At 45.7% G+C, this 12,085-nt stretch overlaps 1 protein-coding gene across 1 annotated transcript in view; it reads left to right on the top strand.

Moving 5' to 3' along the window:
• ENTREP2 (endosomal transmembrane epsin interactor 2) overlaps positions 1 to 12,085 on the top strand; it is a 74,865-nt gene that overhangs the window by 60,377 nt on the left and 2,403 nt on the right. Inside the window, exons 5-9 of the mRNA XM_087703976.1 lie at positions 3,305 to 3,412; positions 5,751 to 5,911; positions 7,839 to 7,974; positions 9,112 to 9,208; positions 10,148 to 10,594. Of these exons, the coding sequence (XP_087560102.1) occupies positions 3,305 to 3,412; positions 5,751 to 5,911; positions 7,839 to 7,974; positions 9,112 to 9,208; positions 10,148 to 10,594 (949 nt within the window). The remainder of the gene's footprint in view (positions 1 to 3,304; positions 3,413 to 5,750; positions 5,912 to 7,838; positions 7,975 to 9,111; positions 9,209 to 10,147; positions 10,595 to 12,085) is intronic.

Raw genomic sequence — 12,085 nt, 5'->3', positions numbered from 1 at the left:
TTTACCTTCTTCCAAACGCTTGGCAGTTGTAGCCTTCCTGGCTTTCTCTAATTATTATTTGTTGGCATCTAAGCAGATGATTCACATCACCAATCTGTAATAGAAGAGGATCCATCTCTTTCCTTCCTTCCTTCCTTCCTTCCTTCCTTCCTTCCTTCCTTCTTTCTATCTTTCTTTCTTTCCTTCCTTCCCTTTCTTTCTTTCTTTCTTTCTTTCTTTCTTTCTTTCTTTCTTTCTTTCTCCCTCCTCCCTCCCTCCTTCTCACCCTCTCTTTCTGTTTTCCTCTTTCTCTCTTCATTGCCTCCTTCTATCTTCCTCACCAGGCTTTGAGTATTTGAGTATTTGAAAATTTATTTATAGGCCGCCCTTTTCCCTGGGGGGACTCAGGGCGGCTCACAACTCATGGGGAGGGGGATACAAACAATAACACATAAGAGCAATACATAATTAAAAGTAGAGCACAACATTCATACCATTCGGATGGGGGTGAGTTACATTCTTTAACCCCAGGCCTGACGGGATAGCCAGATTTTAAGGGCTGTGCAGAAGGTCTGGAGGGTGGTGAGGGTCTCAATTGATATGTCAGGAAGGAAAGACAGGATTCCCCCCCCCTGCATTTGAGAAGCCTCAATGCATTTTTGGCTGCCAATGCTTTGCCTGGTCTTGCAGCTTCCATTCTGCTCCTTCTATCTGAGTTCAGACAGATGATTTCTTGTAAGATACGACTGAAAAGAAGGAAGAACCACTTCCTTCATCCGGGAAGCGGCATGAAGGTGAATTCCATATTTTTAGGCGCAAGAAAGAGGAGGATGCCATATTAAGGGTAGCTTTAATTTTCTCTGGCTGTTTCTCTTCCCTGTCGTGTGCCATTTAACCTTCGGAGAGTGGCGGAGAATCGGGCACCGAAGCCATTAGATATAATGGGGTTAATTCTGTTTGTACGGCCAGGCGTGGCATAGATCAAATATCTTCCTCTGCATCCTGAAGAACATTTATGAGAGCGTCTTTCATAATTATGCTTCCAGAGGTATATGACCCCAAATTAATATGGGCAGTTGTATTCCAGCTAGAGCCCTGCATTCAGCAGATGGGAGAAAACGGGGGAGGGATTGAACTGGCCAGACCTTCGCTGATGAGAGAGGCATAATAATCAGGACACTGATTGAAACATCTGCTTGTTTGCAACGGTCTCGCTTAGCCGCAGAGATGTTGGTCTCAAGCGTGGTCATAAGTCGAGGACGACCCTCTGAGATGTCCACGTCGGTTTGTCTCTAGATGCTTTGCGCATCGAGCCAGCAGCTGGACACTTCAGAGTTAGCCCTGTGCAAACTTGAGCCCTGTAAAGCAGTGGTCTCCAACTTTGGCCACTTTAAGACCTGTGGACTTCAACTCCCAGAGTTCCTCAGCCAGCAAAGCTGGCTGAGGAACTCTGGGAGTTGAAGTCCACAGGTCTTAAAGTGGCCAAGGTTGGAGACCACTGCTGTAAAGGACAGCGAGTGACAGAGGTATAAATTCTGCTTTTTGCTGTGAAGGTCAGAATCCCTGCCATAACTGTGCTGATAGAGCAAAGACGCAAGATAACCAAAATCGATTCCTCATCCTCTCGCCATCAACCGTGGTTCTTCCACGTTGTTCAGTTTACCACATACAGGGTGCTAAGGACCCAGAAATACAATTCTGCTCGCTCGGAACCAGCTGATTCGTCGTCTGGTTCCTGCCTTTGCTAAGCTGGGAGAACTGGTTCATGGACATCAGGGGGATTCACAATGGATGTGTCTCCTGCGGTTCGATTAATTAGACCAGGGGTGTCCAAACTTGGCAACTTTAAGACTTGTGGACTTCAACTGCCAGAATTCCCCAGCTGGCTGGCTTGGGAATTCTGGGAGTTGAAGTCCACAAGTCTTAAAGTTCCCACGTTTGGACACCCCTGAATTAAACAGTTGCAAGGTGGAGTCAGTTTATATATTTTTCATGTTGACTAACACTTGTATTGACTAACTCATGTTGACTGACACTTGTATAACGCTTCTGCTGACGGTAGTTTATCAGTTCAAATCTCACCAGGCTCAAGGTTGACTCAGCCTTCCATCCCTCTGAGGCTGGATGTCAGGCCTGCAGCCATCTTTTCTTGTGGGTCTTTGGCCTGTTTCTATTATTCTACTAGGCCTTCTCTATGGTGGGAAAATGGGAGGGAGGATTGTGCAGAGTTAGATGTGATGTAGCCATAACAACATTCTTTCTAGAAAGCCAAGGTCATCCTTTGTCTTTGCAATTCTGCACCTGACTGGAACTGGATGGGAGGAAGCTGCCAGCATGGCAGTGGGAGATTGGACGATGGGATGGGCTTGTGGGTGTGGGGATGCAAGATCTTGAACTTTCAACTGGGTGGGGAAAACCGGGAAGCTTTCAGATTCAAGGTTTTCCCAGATGTGCCAACACGGCTCTCTTCATCAATGGGAACTTTGAGCAATCCTTTGCCTTGGACTCTGATTTAATTTTGGATGCTATTTGGAACCCTGACATTGGGGAAATGAGGACCCAAATTGTTGGGGGCAATATGCTGACACTGTAAACTGTTTAGAGAGGGCTGTGAAGCAAAGAGGGCTGCGAAGGGGTATAGAAGTCTAAGGGCTATTGCTATGTTTAGGCCTTGAGGTGAGGCGAATGGTCCTGATGTCCAATTTCCAAATATTTCTTTTTCGATGCTTAGAGATGGGCCTATCATCAACTAGATCCCCTCTTGATTCAGGGATGCTGTTTCTGATTGGGATTTCTGATTTTGTGTAATCGGGGTTGAACCCATGACCTTCCTGCTCCTGAAGCAGGATCCCTGGGCTCCAGAACTGGGTCATTCATCCTAAGTTGACCTCTACTATCATGTGGCATTTATTATGCGCCTGATTGTCACTTGCTCTTTAGCTGCCTTCAACCTGGCTGCAAAAGATCTCTCCGTCATTGCTTCTGGATCCTGAAAAAAATAATGATCAAAACTCACCGTTTGGCAAAGCCAAAAACATGGCGCTGTTGCGTCCTCTTGCTAGATAGATTGTCAGTTGATTTCTCCACCCCTAAAGGGTCTGGTTTGATTAGACAGGCTGTAATGAAGAGCTGTATTAAGCTGATAACCATTTCTGGCATTTATTATCCCCTCTGCCAACAGTGTTTTTAGCACTCATTCTCTGTCTTGTTGAGATAAGGAGGAGCAGCCAACCTCCCTGTGTGCGACATTCTCTCTCCCTCCCTCCTCATCCGTCTCTCTCTCTCTCTCTCTCTCTCTCCCTCTCTCCCCCCACTCCCCGCACAGGACCTTCTGTTTAGTGTTTGTGCTCTCAATATCATCTCCACCATTGTGTGTGCGTTGGCAACGGCGATGTGCTGCATGCAGATGGTCTCCTCCGATGTTCTGCAAATGGTGAGTGAGATGCAGATGTCCTCTGGCCAAGCCGCAAGGGGAGGGTACAAGCAAGGCACAGAGCCGAGGTGGTGGAGTGGTTAGAGTGCAGCACTGCAGGCTACTTCAGCTGACTGCAGTTCTGCAGTTCAGCTGTTCAAATCTCACTGGCTCAAGGTTGGCTCAGCCTTCCATCCTTCCGAGGTGGGTAAAATAAGGACCTGGATTGTTGTTGGGGGCGATATGCTGACTCTGTAAACCGCTTAGAGAGGGCTGAAAGCCCTATGAAGCGGTATATAAGTCTAACTGCTATTGCTATTGCATGTGGAAGGTAGGATTGGAAGGAGATTTCACCTTGGGATTGAGGAAAGTCATCGTTTTGTTTCTTTCCCAACCACCACGAAGAGTGTTTAGGTGGGGCCTGTGAAGACCCCAAGTTCAAGCCCACCATCAACCATGGACCAGCCACCAGTTCTTTCTCTCTCCCCCCCCCCGCACCCAAACGGGGTTCTTATGAAGAACTTGGAGAAGGTTAAACTCTCCCTATTGCCGCTTTGATTTCCCAGAGACATTTTGATATGAACCTATCAAAGAAATGATAAGAAGAACTTGATGCCCTCCAGATGCCCAGGCCACCTTATCCTCAATCCCAATGAACTTTTGAGTCAACCAATCATCCCAAGACTTTACATAAAACAACCTTTGGGAGTGGGGGAATGAATATATGTAGTTAGCATTTAGTGTCTCAGTTTTGTTCCTCAAAGTTTTAGGGCAGAATTTCAGATATTAGGACTGTAGAGTTTCAATGCTAGTCTTTTGTTGTTGCTATACTCCATGTCATTCTTCTCCACACCTTCCTCCGTGTGGGAAATAGAATTACCCCCAGCAATTCTATTTTGTAAGTTCTCCTAGGGCTGCAGCCATGAGATCAGTTTCTCTGCTTTGTGACAGCAGGTTCCACAATTGAATCCAATTCTCTCCCCCCCCTTTTTGTTTTTGTTTTTGAGGAGACTGAATGAATTCTGTAAACAACGGGCAACGTATCTGATTTTCTAGAATTGCTGTTTAAACAATCTTCTAAATTGGAGAACCCAACAGAGGCCAAGCCTTGGCTAAGCTTGCCTCAAATTCGCCCGAGCACCCAGGGAAGATTAGTTTACATTTATTTTTCAAGACCTCCAGGAAAGAAAGATTACTTCTCATTTTATTTTGACCGCAGCTGAATTCCAATTCCCTGCCTGGAAAGGACATTAAACAGCCTTGCTTGGCGGAAACGAAACCAGGGGCCACTTTTAAGATGGCACGTGGCCAGCCTGCGGTGTTCTCTTCGAGACGCTTCCATTTATTGTAAAATTTATGGACCCCACTTTATCCACAAGGGTGCTTTACGTTGCATGTAAGAAGAGGGCGAACATAGGATAGCTCTGATATTGCAAAAGAAGCTGCTCAGGCTCCAAAACGACCACTAAGCTAATTTTCTAAAATGTCACTTGAATTCCCTGAGCCCAAAGACATTAGCTGATGAATCCCCAGGCAGAAAGCCGTTGGAACTCCGAAGCGTTGGTGCCACCATCAAGAAGGCCCTGCGTTTTCTCAAAGCATCACATAATTACCCCACCAGGAAGGAGCCTCAACTAAAGCTTTACTCCACATTTTAGAGGCCCTTCCTTCCACCAATTGAGGCCTAAAATACTTGAGGTTTTAAAACGAAAAAGCTTGAATTACTGTATTTTTCGGACTATAAGATGCACCAGTGTATAAGACACACCACGATTTTGAAGAGGGAAGAAAGAAAGAAAAATTTTGTCCTCCCCGGCCCTCAGGAACACTCTGCAGGTTTCAACAGGGCTGGGGGAAGGCTAAAACGTGCAAAAAAACAGGCTGTTTTTTGCAAAAACGGGGGCATTTTTGCCTCCCCCCCCCCGCGAGCCCTGCTAAAGCCTGCAGAGTGCTTCTGGGGGCTGAGGAAAGGCGAAAATGCCTCAGTTTTTTGCAAAAATGGGATTCAGGGGTGGGGTGTCAGGAGGTCAGAAATGGCTGTATTCAATGTATAAGACGTACCAATATTTCCACACTCTTTTAGGGGGCAGGGGAAGATGCGTCTTATACTCCGAAAAATATGGTAGTCTTCTCAGCGCATAAAGGATTGTTTTTGTCAGGTATTACATTAAAAAAAAAAGGGCGTGCATCCATGAAATGAAATTGCATAAAGCATTCAGGTCAGGGAGAGAGAGACATGTGTACACCCCCATTATTTGTCCAATATATGCTTGACAAATATTTAGATTTGCTGGCAATAACACAACAGCAACAACAATAATAATAATAATGCTCCAGCTCTCTCGTTTATGCCGCCCAGTTTTTGCCACAGAGGTCTCATTCTGCCAATCCAGACTGCATGACTCCTCACGGGACCATCCTGCACCAGACGCTGGACTTCGACGAGTTTATTCCTCCCATCCCCCCGCCACCTTATTACCCACCGGAATATACCTGCACGCCAGCTGCGGAGACGCAAAGGTGAGCCGCCTTTCATCTGAACCGGCTGAGCTACGCAACACTCCTGGGGGGGGGGGAGGAGATGAACCCTGAACCTCAGCTGGGGTTCTTAGATCCTAGTTGGGTTTCTACATAATGTTGAGATGTTTGCTTAGCCTTTGGCTTCATTCTTTGCTTTGGAAAGGACGAAGTATTTCTTGGGGGGCCTTTGGATAACCCTCTGAGCCAAAAGCAAACCCAGGTTAAGCCTTCACATTAATGGATCCAGTGGGTGGACTTCCATGAGTTACAAGCTACAGGTGTCTAAATATTGATATGCTCATTCATTTGGTCTTTGTTGTTAACTGGGAAGACTGTCATTGTGCTTATCTGCTATCTATCTTTGTCTGTCTGTCGTTCCCTTTTTGGGGAGAGGGGTCTTAAGTAAATAGATTCCTTGGATGGAGCAAGTACAGCAAGGGGAAAGGCAAAATGGACTGCTAAATTGGCCACGCCCACCCAGTCACATGACCATGTAGCCATGCCTCACCCAACCCATCCAGCCTCCCAACAGTGTGAGGGATCGTGAATCAGCCCCCTGTTCAAAAAGTTTGAGGACCCCTGGTCTATGTCTTCTATCTATCTATCTATCTATCTATCTATCTATCTATCTATCTATCTATCTATCTATCTATCTATCTATCTATCTATCTATCTCTATCTATCTATCTATCTATCTATCCATATCATCTAACTATCTATCTATCATCTACCTACCTACCTACCTACCTACCTACCTACCTATCATCTATCTACCTAGCTATCATCTATCTACCTACCTACCTATCTATATCTACCTACCTACCTACCTACCTACCTACCTACCTATCTATCTATCTATCTATCTATCTATCTATCTATCTATCATCTATATACCTACCTACCTACCTATCATCTATCTATCTACCTATCTATCTATCTATCATCTATATACCTACCTATCTACCTACCTACCTATCTATCAATCAATCAATCAATCAATCATCTATATACCTACCTATCTACCTATCTACCTATCTATCTATCTATCTATCTATCTATCTATCTATCTATCTATCTATCTATCATCTATGTATCTATGTATATATCTATCATCTATCTATCTATCTATCTATCTATCTATCTATCTATCTATCTATCTATCTATCTATCATCTATATACCTACCTACCTACCTACCTACCTATCATCCATCCATCCATCCATCCATCATCTATCTATCTATCATCTATATACCTACCTACCTACCTACCTACCTATCATCTGTCTGTCTGTGTCTTCTGTCTGTCTGTCTGTCTATTTATCTATCTAACTTTCTAACTATCTGTCATTTCTTCATTTTATGCAAGATGCATCCAGCATCACTTGCAAAGAAAAATGACTTCCTAGCCAACAAAATACCCTTCCTGTTGAATTCTGACACAGAGACGCCTAAACCCACTGGAATGAGCAAGATAATTAGTCATGTTAGCCTTGACTAAAGCTCTCCCGAACTCCATAGCTCTTCTTTAAGGATCAGTAACTCTGACTCCAATCAATAAATATATATATATATATATATATATATATTTAATTGGCCGCCTGGTTAATTAAGACACCTGATGAACTGGAGAAGTTGTTTTCATTGATCCAAGGGCTTGAGCATTTAAAGCACTGAAGCATTGCATGTAGTGGCTCTGTTAACAGCTCTTGATCAGGAGGGAGGAAGATGAGGGACGCCAAGACGGTGGCCATCTTCCTGTCATCAGAAGCTCACCCCATTTTGGAACGCGTTGCTTACGGGACACGCGTGGAGCTTACAGGGTGGAGCTTCAGTCGCACAGACAGGGCTGTTGTCTTCACTTTTTTTGAACCCCCCCTCCCCCCCCAGACAACCCTGCTCATCATCGTTATCTCATCTGTGTCTTTAGGGCATTCCACTTGGACTTTCCACACTCTTCCTTCAGCGCGTTATACGAGGTGACCATCAACAGCCCTGGGATCCTCTACCCAGCCGAGCTGCCTCCCCCTTACGAGGCGGTCGTCGGGCAAGCTCCGGCTAACCAGGTTAGAGGGCATTTCTGGGAATGGACCAACTTTGGAAAGGTCTTAGTAAAACCATGGGATCTCTATCCCTTAAAATAGACAACCACTTAAATAGGAGCCAGCCGTGTGCAGCAGCTGCCAAAAAAGCCAACACAGTTCTAGGCTGCATGGATAGAATCAAGATCACGTGAAGGGTTAATAACATTTTATAATGCCTTGGTAAGGCCACACTTGGAATCTGGCATTCAGTTTTGGTCACCACGATGTAGAAAAGATGTGGAGACTCTAGAAAGAGTGCAGAGAAGAGCAACAAAGAGGATGAGGGGACTGGAGGCTAAATCATACGAAGAACGGTTGCAGGAACTGGGTATGTCTAGTTTAATGGAAAGAAGGACTAGGGGAGACATGATAGCAGTCTTCCAATATTTGAGGGGCTTCCACAAAGAAGAGGGAGTCAAACTATTCTCCAAACCACCCGAGGGTAGAACAATAAGCAACGGTTGAAAACTAAACAAGGAGAGAAGCAACTTAGAACTAAATAAATTAGCTAAAGAGATGTTGCCTTATCTTCTCTTATCTCTTTTGGGGGTTCTTTGAGGTTTCTTTCCCATGCTTTCCTCTTTCCTTGTCATCTGACTACTCTTAAAGGTTCCTCTGCTCCAAAATTAGCTCTAGATTCCTTTCCAGATATGTCTGTGGAGAGTCTCAATCATCCAAGTCATGGTTGTCCCACAGGAGCTTTCCCCCCCAAAAGGCAACGTTTTCCTTTAAAAACATTTTGTTTCTCATCCAAGAAGCTTCTTCCGAAGAAGAGGAAGAGGAGGAGGAGGAGGAGGAGGAAGAAGAAGAAGAAGAAGAAGACGAAGAAGAAGAAGAAGAAGAAGAAGAAGAAGAAGAAGAAGAAGAAGAAAGAAGAAGAAGCTTATTGGATGAGAAGCAAATATTTTCAAAGAGAAAATCAAGGAATTCTAGATATTCTAGATACAAAATTTGGATTTCTAGATATGTTGGGAAATGAAGGAGGGATCATATCAATTTTGGGTTGGCTTCCTTCCCAAACTGTGACTGTATCTTCAATAAACAGCTGCTTTAAACTCTTCATCCATGCCCTGAATGACAACCTAGTTGAGTTCTTTTTATTTTTCTAACTTTTTACAGGTCACCAGTATGGAACAGCAAATCACAGAATCCAACTTGGCAGAGCGAAATGCGGCAGCCGGTTTCAATTGCCAAGGTAGTTTCAACCGCTCTTCATGCGAGTGTTGAGAAAACTTGTGCGGCCCTCTCTGAGTAGAGTTTCTCACCCTCTTGGAAATGGGTTGTTGTTCCCAATGGCCCTCTGCCCCGAAGCCCAATTCTGCAGGAGACGAGCAGGCCGAGCTAGGGGTGATGGACTTAAGCACATCATCATCAGTTTAGAGTTGTTGATTTATTCAGCCTGTGGACGAGAATCAGGTCGACTGAAGTTCAAACCAAAGTTGGCACCAGATAAGGGTCAATGGAATTCAGGGTGGATTGAAGAGCCAAGGTGGCGCAGTGGTTAGATGCAGCACTGCAGGCTACTGCTAGATCAGCAGGTCAGCGGTTCAAATCTCACCGGCTCAGGGTTGACTCAGCCTTCCATCCTTCCGAGGTGGGTAAAATGAGGACCCAGATTGTTGGGGGCAATATGCTGACTCTCTGTAAACCGCTTAGAGAGGCCTGAAAGGCCTATGAAGCGGTATATAAGTCCACTGCTATTGCTAATATTGCTATATATATTGAATTTGGAGAGCTTGTGAGAACGCAACGATTCTAAACTGATGACGCGCTTAACGCCACCACCCCCAGCTCCCCCTGTTCTTCTACAAATTCATTGAGAAGATGCATCTCCACAAGGCAATGTAGGGTGCCGAGGAAAAGGTGTTCAGATTATTCATGTAGAGGAGAGCCATTAGTTGATGAATGAAATGTATGGCGCCGGTTATTCAGTGGTGGAACCAAGACTATGGAAGGGTTCTTGCCCTGTTTTATTGTTGCCCATTTCACTCAACGTTAGCATCTTGAGATGCTCACCTTGAGTGTTTGGGATTTCACTTTTTTCCCAGCCTTGTCAGATGGCCACCACAGTTGTTCCTCTCCACAATCGTCCCAGAACTCCTCTGAAGACTTTTGTTCTCTGGATGTCCTCTCCTGATCTCTGGTTTCTTTCCAGGTGGTCTTGTAGGAAGAGGGGCAAGAAACAGAAGTTGCTCCAGCCTGAACAACCGCGTGTTGACACAGACTTGCTTGCCAGATTCTCCAGACGACGAGGTCAGTGGCCACAGCCAGACCACTGTGGACAGGCCTCGTAGCAGGACACGCTCTCATAGCCGGCTCTCGGGCTGTTCCTCAGAGAATGTTGGTGTTTCCGAGAGAGACTCTTTCGGCTTGGCCAGAGAAGACAAAGCCACCCCTTCGTCTAAGCCACTGAAGATGTGCTGTGGGGTCTTCAGCCAGCCAGCTGCCCCACCGACTCCCTGCGCCCACTGCTCAGTGCCTGTAAACAGTTTGCCCCACAGATGCCTCAAGAGGACAGCCCAACAGCGGGCAAGGAAAAATGCCATTTGCAACATTGTCCGATCCACTAGTGACCCGTTGTCCTGTTCAGCTGCTACAGAAGGTAAGGAGTCTTTAGAAATAACGGTCCGCTCCTTCCTGGTCATGGTTTCCATCTGTTGCCTCACCATCACTCATCCCAACCCCACCACCACCACTAAGGAGGCCCTGTCTCCCATATTTATAGAGCAAGATGACGGCGGAGCTTGTAGGATGTTTCAGATCTTAAAGCCCAGGTTGACTCATTTCTGAGTAGAGACTTTTCATTTGTTCTTCTTATACTTCAAGAAGCTCTGGTCAATTCTTGTGATTCCTCTTCCCCAACCCTTTTGTCCAATGACTCTGTAACAGTGAGGGAATCATTGGATTAAGCTCATTCTGGGAGCATCATGGAGAGGCCAAGAATGGTTGACCAGTAATTCAAGTCACCTCTTGGATGTTGGAATGAGGAAGATTAAGATTAGAGCTAGGAGTGGCATTGCAGAACATAGAATGCCACGATCACCCATATCTGTTATGGAAGAAGATGTCAAGAGGCACAGAGAATTGGAGAGGAAGGAGAATGTTGCTTCCGAACTTCCCATGCAAGAAGGACTTCCATGTGCTGAGTAAGGGACAAAAGGCATCAAACATGGACCGCTAATCGGATGAAGCATAATTTGAAATATGCAGAGTTCTTTCATGGACAATTGCCAGGTGCCAAAGATCAAGTCCACACATCAAGGTCCAATTAAGTTGATTTACGCTTCTCACGCCTATGGACAGGAATCTTCCCAACTCAGGGTTAGCACCTGTAGGAGTTAGATAAGGGTCAATGGAATTAAAAGGAAGGTTCAACTTAGTTTGCTTGTGGCTACGTAGGAATTCTAAACTGACCCGTCATTTGACTCCACTCCCAGGTTCTGCCAGTCCTCCTCCTACACTTTAAGCCCTGACTTGGGAAAGATCTCCTCACCAGAGGAGACATGGCCTCTTTAGCTGGTGACATCCCCATTTTAGGAGTCGTGAGGTTAAGTCATGCAAGCTGAGCACCATCTCTTTTATGGTGATTTTGTCACCATAAAACAGGGGTGTCAAACTCAAGGCCCACAGGCCAGATCCGGCCTGTAGGACCACCCTGGAAACTATGAAGGACCAGCCCACCATACCCGTGCCAGGGAAAATGGAGCTCTCGGCCCTCCCAAGCTCCGTTTTCGCTGGCAAAATGCTGCAGGAGGCCATCACAGCCGGAAACGGAGCCTGGGAGGGGTGCCCCCAACAAGAGTGATGTGAAGCTGGCCACACCCACCATGACCACACCCAACTGGCCCCCAAGGTCAAACACAATCCTGATGTTGCCCTCAGTGAAATTGAGTGTCAGGATTCCAAATAGCATCCAAAATTAAATCAGAGTCCGAGGCAAAGGATTCCTCAAGGTTCCAATTTATGAAGAGAGCCATGTTGGCACGTCTGGGAAAACCCGAATATGAAAGCTTCCCGGGTGGTTTTCCCCACCCAGTTGAAAGTTCAAGGTCTTCCCTCCCACACCCACAAGTCCATCCCATGGTCCAATCTT

This window comes from Thamnophis sirtalis, unplaced genomic scaffold (assembly GCF_051295495.1).
Source record: "Thamnophis sirtalis isolate CommonGarterSnake01/CBP01778 unplaced genomic scaffold, rThaSir2_p1.2 scaffold_2, whole genome shotgun sequence".
NCBI classification, from domain to species: domain Eukaryota; kingdom Metazoa; phylum Chordata; class Lepidosauria; order Squamata; family Natricidae; genus Thamnophis; species Thamnophis sirtalis.
This window is presented reverse-complemented; position numbering and strand designations above follow the sequence as displayed.